The 26,864-nt window shown below is 51.1% G+C and overlaps 1 protein-coding gene across 2 annotated transcripts in view; it reads left to right on the top strand.

Moving 5' to 3' along the window:
- The first annotated feature begins 378 nt into the window (after positions 1-378).
- Positions 379-26,864, top strand: part of SLX9 (SLX9 ribosome biogenesis factor) — a 29,217-nt gene continuing 2,731 nt past the window's right edge. The window contains exons 1-4 of one of the 2 annotated variants that reach the window (XM_036446198.2): positions 387-611; positions 8,514-8,622; positions 18,050-18,118; positions 25,869-26,019. In XM_036446198.2, coding sequence (XP_036302091.1) covers positions 483-611; positions 8,514-8,622; positions 18,050-18,118; positions 25,869-26,019 — 458 coding nt within the window. In that variant the 5' untranslated portion in view covers positions 387-482. Of the gene's footprint in view, positions 612-8,513; positions 8,623-18,049; positions 18,119-25,868; positions 26,020-26,864 lie in introns of both variants that reach the window. The other variant, XM_036446199.2, reaches the window with a different exon arrangement.

Raw genomic sequence — 26,864 nt, forward strand, 5'->3', positions numbered from 1 at the left:
CTTAGATTCAACCACATTCATTCAGTCTCAGATCTCCCATTGCAGACAGGTCACCACTTCACATAATATGCAGGCCGCACCCAGGCCTCTGATTCTTTTTCTCCCTCAGAGACTGTACGAAAGGCACAAGTGCGGGTGGCGAACACACTCGTGTGTTTCCAACAAGCTTGCTCCATCCAACTCCATATTCATCATCCTCTAATCACAATTAGGCTGCCAGGATTCCGGCATTTAGACCGCATCTGCCTGGGAGGCGGGGCGTTCCAGGAGGCGGGGACAGGGCGGGACTAGGACACAAGGCCCCGCCCATCACCGGCCACACCCTTCTGCGGCCCCGCCCCTCCCAAGAGACTGCGCAGCCGCTGCAGGGGGGATAGCGGAACCCAGCTGCCGGGGCTCCAGTTTCCGCCCGGGCCTCTTCTCGCAGGCGCGGTCTTCTGCGCCCCGCGGCTTCCGGTCCACTGTGGGTCTCAACCAGAGACATGGGGAAAGTCAGGGGGCTGCGGGCCCGCGTGCACCAGGCTGCTGTGAGGCTCACGGCTGAGTCCGCGCCCGGCATCGCGCCTCCGGCCCAGGAGGGGGCCCCTCCGCAGACCTCGGCTGGCGGAAAGGTAAACTAGGAGCCAGGAGGCGGTCGGGATGGGAGTAGGGTCGGCGGGGGTTGGTTGGGTTGCCGCATGGTGCGGCTTTGGGGGGTCCTGTGTTGGCTTCGGCCCTGTGGTTCCCCAGGCGGGTCTCCTGCGACCCGGGTGCTGCCCTCGCGGTGTTTGCTGTGCGATCTGCGCGCCTTCTCCGCCGGCGAGGTGTGGGGGCCTCCTCCCACGTTGAGATGGCTGGTAGGGTTGGCTCGCCCCACGCCTTGAGCTGTGCGAGAACCAGACACCCCCCCACTGAGACAGGCCAGTAAGCCAGGACAAGTGGATCAGGGAAACGGAGACAGCACTTTGCAGCCATTTAGAAAGCACTGTCAGCTCTCTAGTAAATTGTTTTCCCCAAACCAGGACACTTAGGAGAATACTAGAGGCCCAGTGTACGAAATTTATGCACTGGTAGTGACTCTAGCAGCTGCCAGCTGCTGGCTGGGACCTCCCTTCCTGCTGTTGGCAGGCCAGCCCAGTCTGCCCCCTGGTTGAATTTCCTTTAACTCCTCCTCGAGGGGACAATTTGCATATTAGGATTTTATTATGTAGGACTAGAGGCCCAAGTGCAGGAAAAGCACTAAAAATTGCAGAACATTTTCATCACTCTAAAAAGCAATCCCTATTATCAATAATTGAGACTTTCTGTCTCAAAGGATTACCTGTTCTGCACATTTTATATAAATGGAATATACAATATGTGGCCTTTTATATCTGAGTTCTTTCACTTAGCATACTTTTGAGGGTCCTCATAGTATTATTTTTGTAATATTCATTTCTTTGTCTTTCTTATTAATGGCTGAAAAACATGCCATTGTATGGGTGTAGTGTACCATATCCACCACATTTTGTCTGATGGATACTTAGGTTGATGGATACTTAGGTTGTTTCTATTATAATTTTTGGCTATTGGGAGTGAACATTCCAGTGGATTTATGGAGTGGAATTGCTGGGTGGTACAGAATGCTGAGTTTTGCTTTTAAACGAATTGCTTGACTATTTCCCACAGTGACTGCACTACAATATTTTACATTCCCACCAGCAATACATGAGGGTTCCGATTCTTCCACATCCTCACCAACGCTTGTTATTGTCTGTCTTTTTTTTTATTTTTTATTTTTTATATAGCTATCCTAGTGGGTGTGACGTAATATTTCATTGATTTGCATTTGATGTTGAGTATCTTTTCATGAGCTTGTTGGTTATTTGTATATCTTTAGAGAAATGTGTGTTCATGTCCTTTGCCCATTTTTTAAGTGTTTGTTTTTTTGTTGAGTTTTAACAGTTCTTTATATATTCAGGATAGCAAGCCCTTATCAGATAGGTATGGTTTGCAAATATTTTTCTGAATTTTGTGAATTGTCTTTTTACTTTCTTGATATTGTCCTTGGAAGCACAAAGGTTTTAATTTTGATGAGGTCTACTTTATCTTGTTTTCTTCTGTTGCTTGTGCTTTTGGTGTTATGAAAAGTTGAGGAAATTGCAGGGGAGTTTGGGCAGTGTTTGGTCATGGAGAGACTCTTTGATAATGGTTATCCTCTAGGGGTTGATGTAGGGCCCTCAATATATTTCAGTATTTATGTCTTAATTCCAGTAAAAGATAGAATCTGTACTGCTCCATTCCCTGCCACCCCTTGTCCTGCTATATTGTTATGCAAATTGTATCTATTTATATACGGGTGGACAAAAGTAGGTTTACAGTGGTGAGTACAGGGAACACAGTTATTGTATTACTTATTAATTATTGCATTATTTATTTGTATTTATCTTCTTGATTTTACCTCGTATTCTTATGATTCCTGGCAATTTAACCTACTTGTGCCCACTCCTCTATATGTTACGCCCAGCCTGAAGTTGTTAGGATTACTCTTTTATAATTACCTACATGTTTACCTTTTCTAGACTCCCTGTTTTGTTTTTGTGGATTTGAACTGTTTGGTATTATTTGCTTTCAGCCTAAAAAATGCCCTTAGTATTTCTTAGAAGGCAAATCTATGAACAATGCATTCTCTCAGCTTTGCTTTTATTTTTTTTAAAATATATTTTATTGATTTTTCACAGAGAGGAAGAGAGAGGGATAGTCAGAAACATCGATGAGAGAGAATCATCGATCAGCTGCCTCTTGCACACCCCCTACTGGGGATGTGCCTGCAACCAAGGTACATGCCCTTGACCGGAATCGAACCTGGGACCTTTCAGTCTTCAGGCCGACGCTCTATCCACTGAGCCAAACCGGTCTCGGCTCAGCTTTGCTTTATTTGGGACTGTATTTGTTCTACTCTCATTCTTGAAAGATTGAATGCTTCGAATATGCCATACCACTGCCTCTTGACCTCTATTGTTCCTGATGAGGAGTCAGCTGTTAATCATCACTTCATGGTGATGAATCAATCATCTTCTGTTGGGGTGTGTGTGTGTGTTTTATTGCTTTCAAGGTTATCTCTTTGCCTTGAAGTATTTTGACTAATGTGCCTTGATGTAGTAGTAGATCTCTTTGTGTTTGTTCTGTCTGGAGTTTGTGATCCCTTTGGAGTTTATTGAGCTTCTTGGATGCGTAGGTTAGTATTCTCCATAAAATTTGGCAAGTTTTCCACCATTGTTTCTATGAATATTTTATCTCCCTCTCCGTCTCTTCATCTGGTACTTCCATTACTTCTGTTGTCATGCTTAAAGGTACTCTAAGAAGCCTTTAATTTTCCCACATTGCCCTTAAGTATAAAAGTTATCTTACTGGCAAAAATGGCTTAATTTGGGAATAGCAAAGAATTGAAATTTGGGAAAGCCAGCTATATCAAAAACTGCAGGCATGCCTAACAAAGTAGAAGAGTTGTTTTATGGAGAAAAAGGAGAAAACTGGAAGGGTTTTGAATGAAAGGCCATTAGAGGAAAGAGAGTTCAGGGAGGTGATGTTTCTCATAGGCTGAGATGCTAGGGAGTCAATTTCTTGAAGGACAGGGATGGGGAAAGTGCAGCCAGCCAGCCCGCCCCCCCCCCCCCGCCAAGGCAGTAGGGGTGAGTTAATTAAATGATTTTAATTAACAGGATAACTTTTAAGTTGGTAATTTTGATGTTATAAATATCCAAATGTCCCTTGCACAGAAAAAAGGTTCCCCACCTGTTTTAGCAGGGGCAGTGTACAGCAGCGTTTCTTGTCGGGCCTGTAATTGGTGATTCTTTCCTGTGGAGGATTCTTCTGTGGAGTCTCTCATTGACTCTTTTTCTGTAATTGATGTCAGGTGGGTACTGGCTGGATCTCCCTCCCCTTCTGGCCTGGTCACTCCATTTCAGTCAGGTTTTCCCTTCTGCAAGCCTATTCTGTAAATTTATTTCTATTGATTTCTCTGTCATGCTCTGTTCTTTTCCTCTCTTTTCTTCAGATGGCATCATCTCTATCAGTCTTTCTTTAAATTTGCTGATCCTTTCCTCTGCCAGTTCAAATATAGTTTTGAATCTCTCAAGTGAAATTATTCATTTTGATCACTGCTCTTTGACTCCAGGATTTTATTTTATGTTTTTTTAAAATTAATTAATTAATTAATTAATTAATTAATTAATTATTTTTACATATTTTATTAATTTTTTTTGCCCCCCTCCCTCCCTCCCACACATCCTCTCCCTCCCCAGAGTTTTGTGTCCATTGGTTGTACTTATATGCATGTATACAAGTTTATTTTATGTTTTAACTAGAGGCTCGGTGCATGAAATTTGTGCACAGATGAGGGGTGGGGGTGGGGGAATCCCCTCAGCCCAGCCTGTACCCTCTCCAATCTGGGATCCCTCGGGGGATGTCTGACCCCCTGATTGGGTCTAAACTGGTAGTGAGACATCCCTCTCACAATCCTGGACCTAGCTCCTAATCTCTCACCTGACTGTCTGCCTGGTTGCCCCTAATTACCCCCCTACCTCCTGCCAGCCTGATCGCTCCTCACTGCCTCCATGTGCAGGCCTGATCACCCCTAACTGCCCCCCTGCTGGTCTGGTCACCCCTAACTGCCTCCTGCTGCCAGCCAGGTTGCCCCCAACTGCCCCCTCCCTGCTGGCCTGGTTGCCCCCAACTGCCTCCTCTGCCGACCTGGTTGCCCCACGTAGCCTGCTGTTCAGTCATTTGGTCATCCTTCACTAACCCCCCTGCTGGCCTGGTTGCTCAACACAGCCAGCTATTTAGTTATTGGGTCGTCCCTCACTAACCTCTGTGCTGGCCTGGTGGCCCCACTCAGCCTGCTGTTCAGTCATTGGGTTGTTCCTCACTTACTCCCCTGCCGGCCTGGTTGTCCTATGCAGCCTACTTGTTCAGTCGTTTGGTCATCCCTCAGTAACCCCTCTGCCAACCTGGTCATAGGCAGCCATCTTGTGAGGACATGATGGTTAATTTGCATATTACCTCATTATTATATAGGATAATTATTTTAATCTTTTTACCTGGCTGCCTGGATCAGCATAAGTCACTTACTATTCAGATTGTGTGAAATCCCTTTTGGTCTCATTAGGTTTTGGCCCCTCTCCACTGGATGTGTGTGGGGCTCATAGGCTGCTATTACCTTTGGGAGTTTACATTTTTGACTCACCTTCAGTCAGGGACTAGCAGCTTTTCCTCTGATCGGTCCTGAACCGTCATGGCCTGCTATGCACTCCTGGGGGCATTCCTGGGCTAGAGCACGTGACCTTCAGCCAGTGCTAGCTCAGAGCTGTGACTGTGCCCTTCAGCCTGGGGCCTTCTGCCCTGCATTGTATTTGCTTGGGGCATGCTTTCCGTTGTGCCCATCCAGAGGTGGTTGTAATGGGCAAGGGCTCGCAGTAGATTGCTCCTGAGGGGGTGCAGCCTGGACCCCAGAGGGCTCTTGGCTGTCTCTGTGGTGTTCTCACTGATACACTATGCTTTCTCTGACATGTGGCTGGTTGCTGCCAGTATTGTGCACTGTGAGCTGCACAGCCTGCACAGATCCCTAGTGTCCCGCTGTCAGGGACAGCCAGAGCTTGCACGGTGCTCCGAGTCGTTCTGAGTGGCTGTGAGTCCATGTATTCTTCTAAATTCTCCTATCCAACTGTGCCGGGGCTGGTTCTTCTCAAACCCTGCCCACTGTACTAACTATTGGGGACTTAGTCCAAGTTCCTCCTTTATCCTCCGCCGGTACACTAGTAACAGGTGTTGGGTCTGAGCGCCTCTGCCTGGGGCTGGACCTCCTAGGACGCCAGGTCGTAGACGGAGAAGCCATGAGAGGTTGTGGGTGTATAAGAATGAGTCTTTATTGCTGAAGCCAGTGGCCATATAACCATCAGACAAGAACAGTCCTCACAGCAAAGTCCATACAGGCAGGCAGCCGGACATCGGCTAGTGAACATGTATCTTTCCCTTAAAGCAGCATCAGTCTCTGTACCCACAGCTACCTGAGCAGCCACAGGCTGCCTCCTAGACTCACCGCCTCACATCATAGCGGTACCTGAGCTCTACGGCTCAGCAGCTTCTCCTGTCTCTCCTGCCCGGCTGCTCTCTCTAGCAGACTTCTTCACGCACTCCCTTCTAGCTGCTCTCTTCCATACTCCTGCAGACTTCTCACTCCCGCCTCAGCCTACTTTTATACCATTTAGACAGAGAAGGCTTCATGCCAATAGTTACATCAGTCATATTGGTTACTGAGGGGCACAGTGTACCATGTGTCCTTACACCCATCATGGTATCTTGGCCTGAGGAGGATTCCCAGGCTTTGGTCATTCGGGTGTACTGATAACAAGGCCTCTGTGCTCCGGCCTTGACTCTCTGGGGACCTGGCATGGTTCCCACACCCATAACACCCTTAGGCATGGGCTTCTCATTCTGTCCTGATAGGGTCAGTTCCCTCCTTGGAGCCTGTCCGTCCCCTGGGCAGGACCTCTGTGCCCACCCTAGAGAGGGGGCCAGGGACAACTCAGCTTCTCCCTGGTGACAGCCCCTCCATGGTGCAACTGGAGGGTGGCCCCTAATCTCCTTGGCTTGTAAGTAGCTCCACCCTGCAGAGCTGGGTCAGGACCCAGTATTCTAGATCAAGCATGTCACACTCTCAGCCCACGGCTGCATGCGGCCCACAACGAATATTTTTGCAGCCCAGCCAATATAACAATATGTAAGTAACGTCTTAATAAAAATTTTGTAACTTAATTTTTACAATATCCTGTTATACATGATTATTAAAATAACAAACTACATTGTTCGTTAATGAATGACTACTATAATTGTGTTGCACTCACTTCCCTTATGTGCCTTATATGCAGGCACACCATTTCTCTCCACTAATAACACACCTGGGAGAGACAGTGCTGAGGGGCAGGAAGGGATGTGACACAGGAGGGGGCTGTATAAGTAAGAAGTGAGGTTTGGAAGGAGATCCTGAATCTGGTCTGAAATGGTTCTTAGACCAGGAGCGTGGCCCACCTGGTGACTTGAGTGTTTTAGCAGCTGATTGCCACGGCATCAGTCTTGTACTAACTTGTTGGTGAGTACAGCAGGAAATATTTCGCTTTTGGAGAACAAGAAAAAGAGTTTTATTTGCGTTACGCTTATTAATTTGTGCGATTATTCAGGGTCTGGTAAGTTAATGTTCAAGAAAAAAGACTAATTTTTATTAAAATGTTCTATTATTTTATGTTAATGATTACTCATTTATTTCAGTCCTTTGTATTCACCATGTCTCTATCAAAATAAACCTCTGAAAATTGAAGCTATTGGTTTTTTGCAATGCACATTTTGTTTTTTTTTGCAGGGCCTTGTTCATTTGGCCTGTGTTAGCCTTTGAGTTTGACATGCTTGTTCTGGACTTTCCCTGCCCAGGGTGGAGTGTCTGCTCAACAAGAGGGGCTGGGGGGCAGGGGAAGAAAGTCCTGGTTTTCTGCCCTCACCTTCTTGAAAGGTGGGGAGGGGATTGGGGCCAGGGGGGTTTGGTCATTGAACTTTAACATGGAATAGACAAGCAATTCTGATTTCTAGTCACATAATGACATTGTTATTCATGGAAACGGTCAATGTGTCATCAATATTTTTATATTAAGCTCCAAAATGTGAAGTTATGAGAGAGAAATTACCACTGAGAAACTGTCCAAGTGACAGAGTAGAGAGAAGTTGAGCATCAATGTGTACAGACTTTTTTATGTGACCTGGGCTCGCTTTGCTGGGAGGCGTCAGTTGAAACGGCCTTCCTCCCCGCCCTGCGCCCCCCAGGCTCCAGCACTGTTTCCCCGTTGGGTTCTCTGAGGTCTCTTATTTACGGCTCCTGGGCGGTCCTGAGGAGCCAGCCAGAGCTGCTCTGTCTGGTGGTAGTTGGCGCACTCAGCCAACACCTACTTAGATGAGTATCTGCACCATCCCCATTCTGTCCGTTGGTGTGTGACTCCGCTGGGAGTGGATGCTGAGGTCCCTCCCGAGGCCCCTGTCCTGGACATTGGCCCTGGGATGAGCCAAATGGGCATGGGGAGTGGGTTCTGGGTGAGCACAGTGCGATGGGTAGAGTGACATGGAGGGTTTTAAAACTTCGATGTAGGGATGAATGCGGGTCAGAAACACGTCTAGGAGAGAGAGTGCTGAGGTACAGGAAGGGATGTGACCCAGGAGAGGGCTGTACAAGTAAGAAGATGTGAGGTTTGGAAGGAGATCCTGAATCCGGTCTAAGATGGTTCTTAGACCAGGAGCACGGCCCGCCTGGTGACTTGAGGCGGGCAGGAGGCGCTGCCCTAGGGCTCTGGAGTCTGAGCTCCCGGGTCCTGGGCTTCCTCGCTGGGGAGTGGGCTGGTTTCTCCTCCTGATAGCCAGTCCTCTCACTCAGGGGTCTCCCTGCCGTGTGACGGGCCTTGCATTTCACCACAAAAAATGGAGCTAGTCTTACATGGTCTTCTCTCTTTCCTTCTTAGGAGTGGGCGTTTGTGAACACTGACATCTTTGCCAGGACCAAGATAGATCCCAGTGCCTTGGTGCAGAAGCTGGACTTGGACACAAGGAGTGTTGCTTCCTTCAGGAGAGGTGAGAGGGAGTGAGGTGGACCTTACGGTTTGCATGCTTCAAGTGCCTGACTGGCTTTGAGTTGTTCAAGAGCAAATTTCAGTTAACTACATTAAAAAAAAATTCTCACTCGAGGATATTCTTCCATTGATTTTTTAGGGAGAGTGGAAGAGAGAGGGAAATAGAGAGAGAAACATTGATGTGAGAGAAACACATTGATTGGTTGCCTCCTGCATGAGCTTGACCAGGGCCTGTGCTGGGAGGAACCTGCAACCAAGGTACACGTCCTTTATGGGAATCGAACCCGGGACCCTTTGGTCCACAGGCTGATGCTCTATCCACTGAGCCAAACTGGCTAGGACTAACTGTTTATTTTTTAAATTTTTTACTAATGGAAAAATTAAAAATATACTATAATAGAAAGAATGGTATAAAGAAAATCCTTGTGCCCAGCACCCATTTTCAATGCACACAGACTGCATTATTTTGAAGCAAATGGTTTCTCTCCTGAATTTTATAGTATCTATTCCTAAGGGCTCTTTCTTAAATAGCATACCTACAGTGCCGTTATCACATCTAAACAAATTAGCAGTAATTTCTTATCGAATATACATCCATTGTTCACCCATTTTTGATTGCCTCATCAAGTTTTTGTAAAGATCAGGGTGCAAACAAGTGCCTTGCTGTGTTGCAGCCCCCGCCCAACCTTTCCCCTCATTTTTTTATGATGTGGGGAGGGCATTTTTCTGACTGCACTTCCCCCATTTTGGATTTTGCTGGTTGCCTTCTCCTGGTGTCTTTACCACGTTTCTCTGATCCAGCCCAGTTCGTGGCCAGAGCTTTTCGGCTGAGCTTCCCTGGAAGAGGAGAGCAGTTCTGCTCCCTGTCCCATTGCCCCGGAGGTGGAGGGAGCGCCCGAGGCCTGGTGGGTGGCCCGTCACCGTGTCCAGAGAGAAGCCTCAGTGCTGGTTAGCTGTGAGCTGCACAGGCAGCTGAGCATTTGAAATAAGAGAGGTGTGTAACCTTGTGAGGAGCACTCAGGCCTCCAGGGCAGGGCTGTTTGTCTCAGTCTCTGTAATCCTTCTGTACTTTATTTATCTGCACATCGACTTCCATTGGTTTAATTGACTGTACGTTCTCATCTTTAAAGTTGTAAGTAGTTGTCCTTTTTGTCTTACTGCTTTCACAGTCTTTGTGTCCCCGGGGCTCTCTAGTGAATTGATATACAGATTTTTTAAATTATTTCTTGTTGGAGGATTCAGCAGCATCCAAGTTTAGTATCATTTTCCAGGTTTTCACCTGTAGTTTGTAAACAGCTCAGGCTGTAAGATGTGATTAGTTCACAGGTCTGACTTACATCAAGTGTCTTCTGTGGGGTTATGTTGTTTGCATCGTTGCTCTGGACATTTTCATGTCACGGGAGATGCACGTACTTCTCCTTGCCGTTCTTCGTGCATTGAAACTGCAGGGAGCAGACACTTTCTCCTCCCCTCATAGGGATCCTGCAAATTACAGTAGGTTCACTAAAGACAGATCAAGAGAAACGCAGCTTATTAATGTGTGTGCAGTGCAGTCCACCCAGGAGAGAGGGGAGTGGTGAGAAACTCAGAGGGGTGGTGAGAACTTGGCTTCTGTAGCATCTTAGCAACAAACACGTTTGTAGCCCTGCAGGGCGCAAACCGTGGGAAGGTAGGTCATGGGGGAACGAATGGAGGAAGGTGTTTGTGAGGGTCCTTCACAATCACAAGGTTTCCTCTGAGAGGGAATTCCTAGTAGTCCTCGTTTTTCAGAAGTTTCTTTTTTTTTTTGAAAATAATTCTTTATTGTTGAAAGTATTACATACATCCCCTCCCCCCCCCTCCATTGACCCTCTCCAGCCCGCCCCTCCCCCTCTGTTCATAAATTTCTTGATCAACCGTTTTGTATGTTCACTGAGGCTTGTCTGTGCATTTGGGGCAGTTCTGATCACCGTTCTTAACCTTGGGTGAGTGCTTTGCCTATTATAGAGGTTAGCTATTTGTCATTTCATACAAAAAAACTCTTCTAGGATTTTAAAAATTGCTGAGGAAGTTATTCCCCTAGAGAGCTGACAGATGCTGTTTTCTGACAGTTCCCTATGGCGGCTGTTCTCAAGCCTCCTGCCAGTCACCTCGGCGACCTTCCTCTCCTTGGCTGTGGGGCCAAGTTTGCTTTCTGTCCACAGAACGGGCTCTGCCTTCTTGGTCCCGGTTGGCATGCTGCCCTGCCTGTTGGTGGTGCATACACCCTGAAGGAGAAGCCATCTGCGCTACAGCTGGTATCCCCGAGCAGCATGGAGGGAGTGAAGGGGACAAAGCATTAGCTTGCAGTCAGAGGAGCCATGCTGAGGTCCTGGTGCTCTACTTTGTTGGCCGTTGGATTTGGGCATCTGTGTAGCTTCCCAGGACTGTTCATTCCTCAAGCATCAAAGGAGCATGGCATCTGCTGGGCAATGTGCTTCGTGGACCTGCCTGGAAGTCCTACTGGCCTTTAATCATGCCCACTGCTGGTGGTAGCTGGGGGTCATCTCCAGGGGGAGCGGGGCTGGTGGTGGCTGGGGTCATCCCAGCGGTACTCCCATGTCAGTGAGGGGCTGGCCCCTTTCACAGACAAGGATGCAGTGCAGGGGGCGGGCAAGCCCCATGGTAGGTGCCAGCCCCTCCCTTTGCTGAGCTCAGAGCTTTGAAGCCCACCTGGGAACGGGGGTCCTGATGACCTCCCTCCAGCACTGCTGGATGGTTCTCTGTGGACATTGTCACAGCTGTTGCAGCTCCCGAGGGAGCCCCCAAGGATCAAGAGGCCCCAGGTTCCTGGTGGCAGGTGACTGATTATCTCAGTCTCTCCTCCCCCGGAGCCGCCCTCTTCAGCATCTCTTCTGATTGAGGTTGTTCCTCAGCCTGTTTCCTCCTTGTTGGCCAGTGCCTGGATCCTGCAGGGGAACAGTGGGTCTTGTAGTCTCTCGGCCTGAGCTGGGCTGGTGGCCTGGGACAGGTCATGTGGAAAGTGGTACCGATGACTCACCCTGGCTGCTCAGTGTCCTGCTGGGCTGTGAAGGTGAGGACACCTGTCGGCCTGGATTAGCTCAGAGGCGTCCTTTTGCATCTTCGCCCTGGGCTGAGTCACAAATAGAGCTATACCTGTGTCTCAGCCGCTGTGCCGCTGCCTTGTAGGCGGTATGGACTGGAGAGGCTGAGCCCGCCCAGGGGAGCCTGGCCTGGTTGTGGTCCATCACCCTGATGGATGAATGTGCGGCTCCCATGTGCATGTGTGTGTTCCTCCTTCAGGCAGATGTGCTCTCACACTCCCTGCAGCCTTAGACCTGGTGGACCTGCTTTGCTGGTGGCATTGTGCCAGGGGTTCTGCACAGAGCCCCTGGAGCCCTGCGGCCTTTGGAGTCCAATCTGCCCCCAGTTTCCCTTCAGTCCCCTCTGCAGGCAGGGGCTCCATACTTCCTGTGGGGAACCACCAAGCTAGAAGCTGTCCCCCACCACTCCCCCTGCAGATGGACCCCAGCCACCACCACCCAGCTCCCCCTTCCACCAACACCCAGCTCCCCCTGTGGAAGGACCCCACCCACCACCATTCAGCTTCCCCTTCTACCACCAGCCAGCTTGGCTTTGCCTTGAGAGTCAGGGTCCCTGGGCTCAGGGACTTCATTGTGAAGCAGCTTCCTCGCTCCTCTGTGTCCTCTCCTATGTGGGGACGTGTGGCTGTGCGTTCCTCCCCCACCCAGATTGCTGCTCTTCCCATCTTCTCCTAGTCCGGTATTCCTTTATGCTGGAAGGGTGCAGAGAATAAGCCCATTCTGTTCTCAGACAAGCACCAGGGGTCTAGGGCCAGCACTCCATCTGTGGCCTCAACTGGGCATCACAAGTCCCAGACTCATGCCCAGAGAGGTGGGCAGGGTGGGGTGGGAGTGGAGGAGGATAGGCCTGGTTAGGGAGGCAGGAGCAGGAGTATGGGAGGAGAGCCTCAGCATTGCCACCATGCTGGTGGGCAGTATGTTGACGGTCAGCACGCTGGACAACTTGGAGGGCGGCGGTGGAAGCATGTCTGCTGGGTTCTGTGGCAGGAGAGCTCGGGGAAGTGGCAGTGGTGAGTGGACAAGGACACCACAGTGGAGGGACTTTGTTGCAGGGGCACCTGGAGTGTGTGCACCCGCCTTCTGTGTCTCCGGGACTGCTGCTGAGACCCCTTGGTCCCCTATCAGAGAGTGCTCTGGGCCTCACGGCCATGCAGATCACAGTGGCCATGCAGACCACAGTGCTGCGCCTGCCTGCATTTTCCCTGTGCCATGCTGGAGCTCCCCACTGTGCCTCTGACCCACCGCAGGGGTTCCCTCTGAAACCGGAATCCGAAGCAGGTGCAGGCCCAGGACTGCTCGGCAGAGGGCGGCAAAGCTGCATCCTCTCTACAGCCCAGCTCAGGTTGGAGAGGCTGGCCCTGTTCTGGAGAGGAGCTGGGGAAGGCCCTGCTCCAGCGCACAGGGAACCCTCGGGCTTTCCGGGGGTTCAGGAGTTTTCCACTTTCCTCCAGCCTGCAGTCAGGGGTATACAGACCCTCAGACCACTTCCCTTCCTCGCCTCCACCCCTCCCCCAGCTGTAAAAGGGAACCAACAAAGAGGGGCTGTGGAGGAGGGATGACTGCCTCAGAGGAGCCAGTTGCTGGACAGACCACCTGGTGGTGCTTGTAGCGTGTGTGGGTCCCTGAGGACAGTGGGTGGCATTTGGAGCCTGTCCCTGCCATGTTTGTGCTGCCAGCCGCCAGAGAGGGCTATATCCTCTGTGGTTGCGGCTGCTGGTTGTGAGCTCTTGCATGGCTCCTGGCCCTGGTGTCTGCTTGGGGGAGTAGGGCCTCGGTGGGAATGCCTCCCCCAGGCCCTGGGAGGTTATCCACGGTCTCCAAGGCCATCCTGAAGGCCTGTGTGCTTGGCCGAGCGCAGGACCGGAGGCGAGGACGTGCTGTGGCTCTGACCCCGCAGTGATAGCGGGAAGTGGGGAGGGGCCCTGCTGCTGGGTTGCTCTCGCCTGCTCTGCCTGGAGCCCGTTCTTTTTAACAGACAGAAGCAGGGAAGGGCCAGGGCAAGGAAGGAACCCCGGGAGGACTCTGCCTGGGCATTTTGAGAGGGAAGGGGTTGGAGCAGGATGAATGGCTGTGGGGCTGGGCCCGATTGAACCCAGCCCCATTGCAGATAAAACCACAGGGGTGGAATTGCTGAGGCAAGTGAGTGGCGATTGAAAATGCCAGTAGATGGTGCCAGTTTGCCTTGTGAAGACACTGCCCATGGAGCTTCTACCCATTGCTCACAAGTCTGCCACTGGTTTGTGCCAGCTGGTTCCAGACTCGGTTCTCTGCCATATGAAGGGTGGACAGTGGGGTCTGGTTTGTAAAATGTATTCTTACTGGTAGACTGAGCTTTTTTGGTTGTTAATCCTTACCCACGGATATTTTTCCATTGATTTTTAGAGAGAGTGGAAGGGACGGAGTGAAACATCGATGCGAGAGAGACACACCAATTGGTGGCCTCCTGTACTTGCCGCCTGCACATGTCCTTGACCAGCATTGAACCTGGGACCCTTCAGTCTGTGTATGCTGACACTTCATCCCCAGTGTAGGGCATGTCAGAGGCAGCCAATGGTTCTCTCTTATCACTGATGCTTCAGTCTCTCTCTCCTTTTCCTTTCCTCTCTGAACTCAATAAAAATATGTATATATTTTAAAAAATTGTGTGTAGCCAAATCTGTGTTTTTTGTAGTACTTTTGTGGCTTTATTTTTTTATTTACATTCTAATCTATTGGGAACCTTACAGAGGGAGGTAAATGATTCCTGCTTAATTTTCCTCCCAAACCTGTGTCTTAGGTTGTGTTTACCACTGTGGTGAGGAGACCGTGGGCATCACAGATGCCTTTGCATTTTGTGACTTCGGTCACATCAGCTATAACCTGTAGTTGTCTCTCATCCCCTGTGCCCAGGTCCTTTCCCACAGCGCTGTTGATGTCGTTGGTAAAAAGGCTGATTACAAACTGATTTTCCTTATTGTTCCATTAGAATATGCTCCTGTGATATCCCGTTAACCATATCCTCCCGAAATTCAACACCTGTGAAACCGTATCCTGTCCTGACTATCCCCACTGGTGGCGGCTGTGCTGACTGGACAAGGACTGGGAGTAGGGGTGGGCCTTCCTAGTACAGGGGTGGCACTGGGACAGGCAGACGGGCATCTCCTTTGAACTTGAACTTTGCATCCGTTCCTCAAGACTCCTTTATGAGAACAGAGCAGAAGGTTACTGACCTCATCCACACTGCTGTAGTTGCACTCCTGTTTTCTGGATGCGAAGACTAGCTGTCCAAGTTGTGATTCTACAATCAAAGCTCCAGAGTTTACTGTTTTGTTATGTACAGCAGCGTCTCACCTTCTCCTTTTCTTGTGAAAGCAACCTTTGCCTGAGTTTGCACCCGGCCTTCTCTGTGGGCTGCTGGGTGCCTTTTGGGTCCGCACCCAGGGTTCCTGCTGCAGCCAAAGGCCGTGGAGGCACCTCGGGTGGGCTCAGGGCAGGCTCAGGCGCTGGAGAAGCCTGCCGCGCTGAGCAGGAGGCCCAGGGTGGCCATCCCCGCCCTCCCTGCCTGTGCTTAGCTTGGTTGGGTGGTGGTTTTAAATGTTTTAATCTTAGGTTATGGAGAATGTTACTCATCTTTAAGATAAGAACAAACTGCTCGCTGGGTCACATGCACACTGCAGGTTGGCCAGGCCTGCCCTGGACTAGGCATTCCCGGTACCTGCCCAGGTTCAGATTGAGCCCTCAGGCTGGGTGACCTGCCCCAGAGTGTGGAGTCACTCTCACTCTGTCATTCGGATGCTTCATCCCCCTCCCCCGTGGCCAGTGTTGACTTGGGGCGTGTCCAGAAGGTGCCATGGGGCCTGACACATAGCGCCTGGCTCCTGGAAAAGGGCGTAATTCCCATGAAGTCATGTGCTCCGGGCTTATTCCTGAGCAGGATCTCCGCCTGGCTCTCCACAGAACTTGTTCCTTCGTTGTTTGCTTAGATGGCATGGATCTGTTGTAATAGCCAAGCTCATCTGCGGGAAGTAAAGCTGTCAGGGTGTGCATCTCATATAGAATGTCCTGGGCTTATGCCACCTTATCGCTGGGGACCCAGTTAAGGCCAAGGAAGTGCAGCAGCCTGGCGTTTGCTCCATTTTTAGAGCGGGAAGCAGAGAAGCTGTCAGTAGGCCCAGCGTCTCTGACCTTCCGCCCTCCCACGTGCGTGCCCTCATGCCACAGCCCTGACGTCAGGGAGAAAGTCGTTGGACTGCATCATCTTCGTGCTCCAATGGTGCACCTGCCAGCCTGGCACCGTCCGCTCCCCTAGCGTGCATTCCCCCGGGTGGGGAGACGCTGTCTGGGTGCTCCAGCCTGTCCAAACAGAATCCAGTGCCACCCGACGTGCCAGCTGGCACAGTCGGGCTGTCTTGAGGCCCCACGGCTTCAGACACACTGACTGTCTTTGTTCAGCTGGGACTCCGATCTGGCCAACGTGGGGCAGTGGCTTGCACGCAGTGCAGCGGGCACCATGCTGCACATTGGTGGGTCTCCCACCCCGAATGTGCCTGTTGGGAAAAGGGCTCTGTATCTCGCTCCCCACCCCCTGCCTGCCAGGGAGGAGATGGCAGTCTGGGGACCAGCGAGACAGACCTGAGACACTGCGTGTCCTGCAGTTGGGCCATGTGCATTATATGGGTGCTCTGAGGAGCTGCACCTACGTACCCTCCTTGGATCATAGTTTCTTTGGGGGAATAAACCCCCAAATCCCATGTCCCCAGTACTTCTCCAGTGGCCTGGTCCCAGGGGTGCTGGTGACGCTTCAGCGGGGTCCAGCCAAGGACATGGTGCTGCGGAAGCCTGATGGCTGTGGGCCCCCCTCACACTGAGCCACAACAGTTCCCGTGACCTGGCCTCCCTCTAAGCTTTGCTTTTCTCATCTGTAAAATGGGACTAGTCACGGGGTCACTGGCATAAATGTGCTCAGTGCTCCTAACGGTCATCGGGTTTCTCCAGGTAGTTAGCATGTCATACGCTAGTGAGTATGACGGGGTCTTGGCACCTGGTAGCTGAGTGGGCAAATGAGGGTCACAGGTGGCTGCTTAGGGGAGGTGAAGCTCGGGCCTGCCTGAATGTGGGGAGCACAGTGCTCTGAGTTACTCAAGAGAAGCTGGGTGTCTTCGTTAGCTCAAGTGGCCATGACAAAGCACCATGGCCCAGTGGCTCACACACCAGGAGGGCCGGTTCCTCCTGAGGCCTCTCTCCTGGGTGTACAGACAGCCGTCTCCTTCCTGTGTCCTCACATGGTCATCGCTCTGTGCATGTCTGTGTTCTCATCTGCTTTTGCTATAGGCACACCAGTCTTACTGGGGTACTGGGATGAGGTCTTCCACATGTACATTTGGGGAACACAGTTCAGCCCATAACAGTGGAGGTGCACAGTCAGCCATGGTGGTGAGGACAGGATCATGAAGGAAGGGGAGGCCACACACCTGGGCGTTTGAAGTCATCACAAAGTAACAGCAGACAGCGCTGCGGGACGGGACAGGAGCTGAGGAGAGTAGGGTGGGCAGTGGGAGGTCAGCTAGGTGGCCAGTGTTTAACGACAGAGCTGGGAACAAAGGAGAAGGTGTGTGTTGTACCCCACCATGCTGGGGGTGAGGCTGGGGACATCCCCACATGGCAGGCGAGATGGACAGAGGGCCCTGGGGGAAGGCACCTCTGGCGGGAGTGGGTTTTACTCTCCTGGTTGATTCGGTGACAAGATGTGGGACCACCACTTGCTTAGACTGGGCTCACCTGCGTCCTCGGCTTCCGGCAGCACCTGTGCAGAGGAATTCCAAGCAGTCAGGGACTGTGCTCAGGTCCTGGGCTCAGCAGAAGGGGAGCGTGGTGCTCTGAGGTGCTCACCGTTTTCAATAGCTTGTGGGTCCTCCTTGAGTAGTGTGGCCCTCTCTTGTCAGCATGCTTAAGCAGCAGCCCTCCAGAAGGTCATACTGGGTTGGGGTGGCGAGGAGGTGGGTGAAGGCCTGCCTGGCGTCCCGGGGCAGCCCCGTGTTAGTGCCAGGCTGTTGCCTCACAGGGACCCCTGTGCTTAGGGCACCCTCCTGACATTGTGCTGACGTGCAGTGTCGTGTCCCCAGCACTGCAGGAGCCACTGCTCCATCTTTCCCTGGGGGCTGTGAGAGGCTGGGGCTGGCCTCGCCCCTGGGTGCAACCCAGCTGCTGTGGGCACCATGGCCCATGGAGGGGAGGGGGGCAGTGCTGCCTGGCACTGTCAGAACCTGCCCAGTTCTGTTCCCAGGCTTTGTGGGTGGGGAACTTTAGATTTTGTCCTGCGGGAACGGGGACGCTCCTCCACTCACTGCACGTGTGCTCTGTCCTCAGGTGCCGAGGCGAAGACGATTTTGCCCAAGAAGGAGAAACGGAAGCTGAGGCGTGAGCGGTGGCTGCAGAGTAAGTACATCTCCCTCTGGCGGTGACATGGCTCCCTCATAGCCAGGGGCACAGGCTTCCTCGCCCTCTGCACCTTTCGAGGACTGGGGTTGGGACTCATGTTCAACGGCTGGCTTGGAACCCCTTTAAGGGGACTGGGTCTCGGCAGCATGCCTGCGATGGCCTGTGATGTGACAGGCAGATGGCCCCAGAGGAGGTGGCTCTGTATGAGAAGTAAGCCTTGGCTTACTTCTCCCTCAGAAAATAGTCTCAGGAAGGTGCTGCACCCAGCTTCTTGCATGTAAAAATGATTGCTTTTAGTTCTATGATGAATTTGTAGTTAGAAAAGGACACATGTTGGTCGTGAGTCCTTTAGGACACAGTTCTATCTAAAGTGGTAGATAGCTGAAACCGGTTTGGCTCAGTGGATAGAGCGTCGACCTGCGTACTGAAAGGTCCCAGGTTCGATTCCGGTCAAGGGCATGTACATTGTACCCCAGCAGGGGGTGTGTGCAGGAGGCAGCTGGTCGATGTTCCTCTCTTATCGATGTTTCTAGATTTCTATCCCTCTCCCTTCCTCTCTGTAAAAAATCACTAAAATATATAAAAATAAATAAATAAAAAAACAAATAAATAAGTAAAGTGGTAGATGGAGTCATGTCCCTTTGGCGAGTGTCCTTTCAGACCTCCAGGCACGCACCGGCTCAGGGCATCTGGGTGGGGCGTCCTGCGTGATCCCAGGACTCCTGGGTCTCGGGTCTTCTGGGGGTCAGCGGGGCCTTTCTCTCCAAGCACCTGTCTCTAACAGTGGGTTTCCTTCATGCATTGCTGGCTAAACGTCTTGGGACAGGTCGAATGCCACTCTTCGCACTAATTTTGTTTTGGAAAATATAGTACAATAGTTATTTTTCATGATGCTGAGTATTTGCTAATGTTTTTCTAAATACTTTCTTGTGAAGATTGTTTTGTAATTTTCTTCCTTACTGTTTTTGGTATGATTCTGCTGACTTTCTGTATCCGGGATCTGCATCCTTTGATTCAACCCACCTTGATTGAAAATTCAGTCATATGCCACTTGATGGGACAGGTCTGAGAAAGGCCTCATTAGAGAGAACATCACAGAGGCAGTTATTCACATTTGATGGTGCAGACTGTACTTGCTCCTGGGCTTCAAGCCCGTATAGGAGATTACTGTACAGAACTAGGTTAAATCAAGCACAGAGAGATGACATAATCAAGAGATGAGATAAACACCTCATGTATGAGGCTCCTGCAATGTGACACAGCTACTGCTTTACAGGAAACTTGTTATTAATCCTCACCCAAGGAAATTTTTTCCATTGATCTTTTTTTAGAGAGAGTGAAGGGAGGGGGGAAGAGAGAGAGAGAAACATTAATATGAGAGACACATTGGTTGCCTCCTGCATGCATGGGGATCGAACCTTCAACCAGTGTATGCTCCCTTAACCAGAAATTGAACCCAAGACCTTCTGGTGCCTGTGTTGATATTCTAACCTCTGAACACACTTTTTTTTTTTTAGTAGAAAGAGATACTTCTAAAGTAATGTAGTAGCCCTAGCTGGTTTGGCTCAGTGGAGAGAGTGTTGGCCTCCAGTCCAAAGGGTCCTGGGTTTGATTCTGGTCAAGGGCACATGCCTTGGTTGCAGGCTCCTCTCAGGCCTGGCCCTGGGCAGGGCACATGCAGGAGGCAACCAATTGATGTTTCTCTCACATTGATATTTCTCTCTGTCTTTCTCCCTCTCTTCCATTTTCTCTGAAAATCAATGGAAAAAAAACCTTGGGTGAGGATTAAAAACAAAACAATAAAATAATGTAGTAAATGCATAATGTAGTAACACAGTTGTTTATTGTCATGATCAGGTATTAAGTACTGTACACAATTGTATGTGCTGTAATTTTTAACACTCTTTGTCATATATCTGTTCATCTGTTCAGTCATGTCTGCCTATCCATCTTCCAATCCATGTTTTATCTTTACATTCCTAAGTAAGTGCAGACATCAGTACACTTTCTCCCAAATAATGTGACTAGAATTTAGTATATGTTTATGGTCTTTTTTATTTTTAGATAAAACTTACAATTCAATGCAGATCTTAAGTGTGCCATTGAGAGATTTATGACAATTGTACACGACCAGTTTAGCCATAATCTCTTCCACTTCAGAACCTCCCACCCCATTATGAAATCCCATGACTGCCCAGGGGTGACCTCTGCGACTCTTTCTGGGTCGCAGTTAGGGTTCACTGCTCCGGACCTCCTGTGAATGGAGCCATGTAGGATATGGTCTTTCTGTGTTTTTAAAATCCATCCGTGCTGCATGCTGGTCCGTTGCTGAGAAGCGTTTCTTTATATGGACATAGTATTTGGTGCCCACTTTCCTGTTGATGGACACCTGGTCTTTTTTCTCTCTTAGCGGCTATGACTAAGGCTGCTATGAACATTCTTTACAAGTCTTTTTGTGGACATATGTTTTCATTTCTCTTGGGTAAATACTTGGGAATGGAACGCTGGGTCATAGGGTAGTTGTATGTTTAGTTTTACAAGCAACTACCAGATGTTTCTCTAAAGTGGTTGTACATTTACACTTCCACCAGCGACGTGGGAGCTCCGGCTGTGGCATGGCTTTGCCGGCATGTGGTGGTGGCTGTCTGCTCAGCACAAAGTGGTAGCTCATGGTGGGATTCATGTTCATTGCCAAGAACCAGCCTCTTCATGTCTTAGCTGCCTGTTGATGCATCCTTTTCCCTTGAGTGTTTCCTGGGGCTCTTTGCCTTTTTATTACTGAGCTCTAAGGATCCTAATGTCCTGCACACCAGTCCTTGGTCACCTGTGTGTTTCACAAATAATTTTCTCTCTGACTGTGACTTCCTATTCTTCTAAAAACTTCATCATTTTGGCTTTTATATTTAGGTTTTTGATCCATCTTGAATATTTGTCTGTGGTAGATCTCCCTCCCCCCAGTGTGGGTATTCAATTGCTTTGGTGTCTTTCTGACAGACAATTGCTGGGCAGTCTGAATGGCTGTACCTCAGAGTAAGTCTTGGACTTAGATATGGAAGTCCTTCTGTCTTAAAGATTGCTTTGAATACTCCAGGTCTTTGGCATTTCTGTATAAATCTTAGCATTGGCTAGTCAATTTTAAAAACCACTATCCCCAACAAAAATTTAGTTGGTATTATGATTGAGATTGCTTTAAATCTATTGGTTAACTTTGGGAGAATTTTTGTCTTAACAATATTGACTCTTTGAGCCCATGGACATGGTATATCTCCCCAGTTACTGAGATTTTTCTTTAGTTTTTGTCATCAGTGTTATATGGGTAAAGATCTCACATGTTTTTTGTTGTTGTTGTTGTTGTTGTTTTTAAATATAAGGTTTTTGCTGTTTCATAATTTAAAGCTATTATAAATGGAATCTACATTTTCCAGTTTTGGGTTAGTACGTAAAACTATATTTTCATACTGATCTTGTATCTTTTGACCTTGCTAAAATCATATTAGTTCTGGTAGTAGCTTCTTTAGAATTTCCTACACTAATACTCATGTGACTTAAAATAGAGACAGTTTTATATCTTCCTCCCAAGCTTTGTTTCAGAGTTTTCTTGACCTCTGACTGCTTTGATCAGACCTTTGGTGCAGTGATAAAAGCCGTGAGGTTCGTTCCTGATCTTCCTGGTTTGGGGGGCAGGGGCTGAGGCCATGCTGGTGTCCTACCAGCCTGCTTTGCTCAGGAGGAGGAATCCCAAGCACGTGTTGCATAAGTGCTTTGTTTCAGGCCCTATTTACATGGAACTTCCCTTCAGTTATTTGTAAATTAGCAAATATGGGCTGGGGAGTTGGGAGGAAAGACCATGATGTTCTGTAGTCGCCTATCTTCTGAATTCTGTTATGGGCATGGCTGGGCTTTCAGGGAGCTGGTGCCAGCCATCCTGGGCACCATATCAAAATGCAGGTTCCAGCCCATAAAAATTTTCCATGTTCAACAGAGCCAGTGTGGTTGGTTTTAGAGACCCGATATGCATATGTTTGCTTCCCCCCACCCCTTTTTTTGTTGTTGTTAATCCATGAGGGTAGTTTTTCCATTGATTTTTTTTTTTTTTTTTTTTTTTTTTTTAGAGAGAGTTGAAGGGAGGGAAGGAGAAAAGAGGGAGAAAGAGAGAGAGACAGAGAGAAACATACATGTGGGAGACACAACGATTGGTTGCCTCCCCTGGCTAGGGCCTGGGATGGAGCCTGCAACCCAGGTACATGCCTTTGACCGGGAATCGAATCCGTGACCCTTCGGTGCGTGGGCTGACACTCTAACCACTGAACCACACCGGCCAGGGCCCTGTTAAGCTTTCTTCTTTGCACCTCCAGCTAGTTTTAAATTAAACCTCTTAGGATGAACGGCTTTGTCAGTCAGTGGGAACCTTCCTGCACTGTCTTAGGGGAGAGAATGCAGGGGCAGGACACAGTGCCCCAGCAGATGCTCCCCAACTGTCACTGCCTCGGATCTTGCTGCTTTAGACCACAAAGTTGACAGGAGGCACTTTTTCTTGTCCTCCTTTGCTCTCGAGTGGGCTGGCCATGAAATCCTGCTCTGGGGGGCAGACATCAGCACGTGGGTCAGTTCAGCCCGGCACCCTCAAAGGGTTTCCTAGAGAGAAATTAATGAGGGGCTCTGCATGGATTAGGTACAGAGGTGTGGAGGGAGCCAGTGAGGGATGAGGCCCCGAGGCCTGGGAAACCAGTACCAGCTTGGTGTGCCTTTTGGTCAGCATGTGCCGAAGCTGTGCCTGTTGCCTGTGGGTTTACCCTCTAATTAATTTTTAGGAGCAGCGAAGGGGAGGGAGGAAGTCACTTTTCCGTGGTCAAGTGGTCTTCTGAAGCACTGCTTCGGTCCTTGTCTCCCTGGGAGGCCCTCTTGCATGTGGTCTGTTTGAATTTCTGTCCTTTCATAATCTGCTGTAATATCCAGTAGGCCCACTCTTGTGTCATTGCTTGTATTTTTCTAAAACTGTTTGGGCTATTATGCATTTGGTCTTTTTTTTTTTTTTTTTTAAATATATTTTATTGATTTTCCACAGAGAGGAAGGAAGAGGGATAGAGAGCTAGAAACATCGATGAGAGAGAAACATCGATCAGCTGCCTCCTGCACTCCCCCTACCGGGGATGTGCCCACAACCAATGTCCATGCCCTTGACCGGAATCGAACCTGGGACCTTTCAGTCCGCAGACCGACGCTCTATCCACTGAGCCAAACCGGTTTCGGCTGCATTCGGCCTTTTTAAAAAATCAGAGGTAGAACTAGTGTCCCCGGTTGGGTAAGACTCCTGTGGGCTCTGACTGACGTGTCAGACCTGGGGTTGGTGGCGGCGGAGCCGGCCCTGCAGGCTGTCGCGGCGGCTGGCGTGTCCTCAGGCGGCGCCCTGCCGGCCACCCCTGCCTGGGACCGCACCGCCCGCCGGGGCGGCACGGAGCCGCAGTCTCCTTTCCTTGCTCTGCTGCGGGACGAGTGTGGCTAGTGCTCCGCCGACACGGTGATTTTTTACCACCGGCCTGTCTGGGAGGTCGTCTGAGGCAGATTAAGGCAGTTCCTCGTCTGTGTGTCGTCGTCATTACGAGTGGCGGAAGCTCTGCCGGGTTCTTTCTGGCACTCCTGGTGACTATAGGCCTTCCCCTCTGAAGCAGCCGCTGCAGTGGACTGCCTGGCAGCTGTCCCCAGGCCAGTCAGACTTGCCTGCCTCCGACACCCCCCAGCTGGGCACCACACATGAACTTAAAAAGCTTTGGCTTTCATTGGTTAAGTGCTTGCTTCCGTCCTCCTGAGAGCCTCGGGCTCTGCTGGTCCTGGTGTGGCGTTGGCGCCCTGCCTGTGGTCCAGGGCACCCCCCTCCTGCGTCCTTCCCATCTCCTCCCCTGCCTGAGGTCTCCACCCTGAGACTTTAAGGTTCCCCCCTGGGCGCATCCCCCCACCCCCCAGGGTGCTTTGAGCTCTCTGGGAAGAGGCATCTGGGGCGACAAGGTGCTTGGCACAGTTTGTCCTAGACCAGAGAGGATGGGAACACCTGAATTGTCACCTAATAACTCCGGGCTCCGAGGGATGGTATGGGGCTTGGTGCACAAGGACCCAGGAGGGTGGGTAGTCTGTCCCCTGGACTCAGCTGTTTGGGGCAAGAACAACCCTCTCTCCACAGGGCCCTTAGGGGGTGGGATGGCCAGCACGTGTCCCTGATTGGGCTCGGTCAGGGTGGGCCTTCCAGAGCCTGTTCCGGCCATCCCAGTGCTGTCTCTGCTGCAGGCTGGGAGAGAGCTGGCCTTGGGAGGCCTGCCAGGCACTTCTCCCTGCTAGATGCGCAGTGTCAGTTTCTGGAAAGCTGCCTCTTGAAAACGCCTGTTCGGACCATCACTTTCACACCCTTGCTGGGAGCCCTGTGCGGTGCACATGTCCTCTGCACTGATCAGCGGGCTGCCTGAGTCTGTCCTTATGCATGGGGTTTCCCGGCCAGGACCCTGAGCTGTACCTGCTCTGTGCCTGGTGGCCATCACTGTTGTGCGGAGGCCTCCTGCATCCGCCCTTCAGGCTGAGGGCAGCCACAGCGCTCTGACGCCCTGGCCATGGAGGCACAGGAATGCACAGGGGAGCAGGCCGCTCCCTTCTCTGGGCACTGGCTGCCTCTCCTCCAGGGGCACCTTGTGCTCTGCCAGGAGCTGGCTGTGAATTGTCCTGGTCCTTTGTCAGGAAGGGGTTTTAGTTCCCGGTTGGATGTGATTCAGAGTCTGCACCCCGTTATTTATAGCCCAACAAACCAGGGTGAGATGAGTGTCAAGCTCAGGTCTCACCCTAAGCCCGTCACTGTCCTCATTTCCAAGCGTTTGTAGTAGCAGAGCCTTTTTTTTTTTTTTTTTTTTTTTTTTTTTTTTAATAAAACCTGGTGCAGAGCCAGTTGAAGATCAGTGAGCACAGGTTCAGTCAGCAGAGCGGCCTCTGGCCCTCCCTGGGCCCATCTAGGCTGCCAATGGGGGGCCTGCCCCTCCATCCCTGGGGAAGGAAGGGCCTTTGTGCAAGATCCGCATGCCCACCAGCGAGCCAGCGTTTTCCACAAGCCACACTGGAAACCACATGTTTTTTATTAGCAATTTTCAGCATGTATTTTATTAGCAATTTTGAAATAAATATATTTTTAATGGAAATGAAATTGCAAGGCTATGCTCCGTTCAGGCCCTGCCCAAATCTCTTTCTAGGACACAGGCCGCTGCATGCCACTGACCCAGCCTCACCCTCTAGCTCTTCTACACCCTGCTCTGCCCCACCACCTTCTCCTGTCCCACTGCCCCCCTCCCAGGGCTGTGAGACCCCCGCAGCACTCGGCCCCTCACCCATTTCTAGGTTAGGAAGCTGGCTCCCCCTCCCCACCGGGACTCTCCCTTCAAGTGCATCCCTCCCCAGAAGGCGCTCGGGGAGCGAGCAAGAATGGGATGCAGCCACCAGCCTCTCTGTCACTGTGTGGCTCTCCACAGCCACTGAGAGCCCAGGCCCTGTGACAAGTCTCATCACCAGCCCTGTAATTTAAGAGCACACCTCTCTGATTAGGGGAGACATAGCTCGGAGCCAGATCGCCCCCCGATTCCCAGGGCGGCTTGGAGGTGCCAGCCAGCCGGAAACCAGGGGCCTGTGGTGGGCAGGAAGGAGCAGCCCAGACTTGGCTCAGATGGCGGGGCTCCCCAGCCTTCTGCTCCCGCGCTAACTCCTTGTCTCCCTTCCTCAGAAATCGAAGCCATAAAGCTGGCTGAGCAGAAACTGAAGGCGGAGCGGAGGCGGCGGGCCACGGTGGTGGTGGGGGACCTGCAGCCCCTCCGGGACGCCCTCCCCGAGCTGCTGGAGCTGGAAGCTGGCGCCCGGCGGCCGCGCACCCGAGGGTGAGTTCCCTCTCAGCTACCTGGAGAGCTCCACGCTGCGATGGCCCGGCTTCGAGGGCGTCAGCCCAGCCAGGGGTTCACTGGAAAAACGTCCAAGGGCCGAAGCCCAGACCTGCCAGGACCTCGGGGCAGGACTGGGGCTGGCACCGTGGGTGAAAGCTGCACCCCATGCTACCGAGTGAGGGATTTACCCGCCTGGCTTTGTCTGCAGAGTCCTTAACTCATGGGATGCCCGTTGGGGAGGAAGTCATGTCTGTCTTGGGAGCTGCCTGAGGCTGGGGGAGGGTCCTGCTCCCTCTTGCCTCTTACTGACGAGACTCCTGGATTTGTCTATAGCACGTTGGGGCTGGGAGGAGCTGTGGGAGGCCTCAGCCCACCTCCTATTCTGCCTTAGTAAGGGGGGGCGGGGTGTGTGGAGATCCAGGGCCATAGGCCTCCGGCCAGTAGCGTTGTGCTAGACCCTATTTCCTGGACCTCCCAGTGCATGGCCACCTTCTGGGAGCTCTGGCTGGGGGAAGGGAGCTCTGACCCCAGATCCGCAGGCCTGGGAGAGCTGTGGGTGGTCAGCAAGGGACTCGCACCCGGGTGGACGCGGGGACTGGGTCAGTGGCTGGAAGAGCAGAGCAACGTCCTGGACAGGCATAGTTGGGACCAAGTCGGGCTGAGCTATGGTGACAGTAGCATGTGGTGCAGGTGCTGCCCTGGGTGGGCCAGGAATTTTTTTCATTCCTACTTAAAAAAAAAAAATCCCAATTAAAGATGAGGGCATCTGAGCTGGAGCTGAGTTGGCCAGGACTGGGCAGTTTTTCTTTCCCTCCCCCCTCGCCCGGGTCCTTCTCTGCGAA

This window comes from Pipistrellus kuhlii, unplaced genomic scaffold (genome assembly GCF_014108245.1).
Source record: "Pipistrellus kuhlii isolate mPipKuh1 unplaced genomic scaffold, mPipKuh1.p scaffold_m20_p_2, whole genome shotgun sequence".
In the NCBI taxonomy this organism is placed as follows: Eukaryota; Metazoa; Chordata; class Mammalia; order Chiroptera; family Vespertilionidae; genus Pipistrellus; species Pipistrellus kuhlii.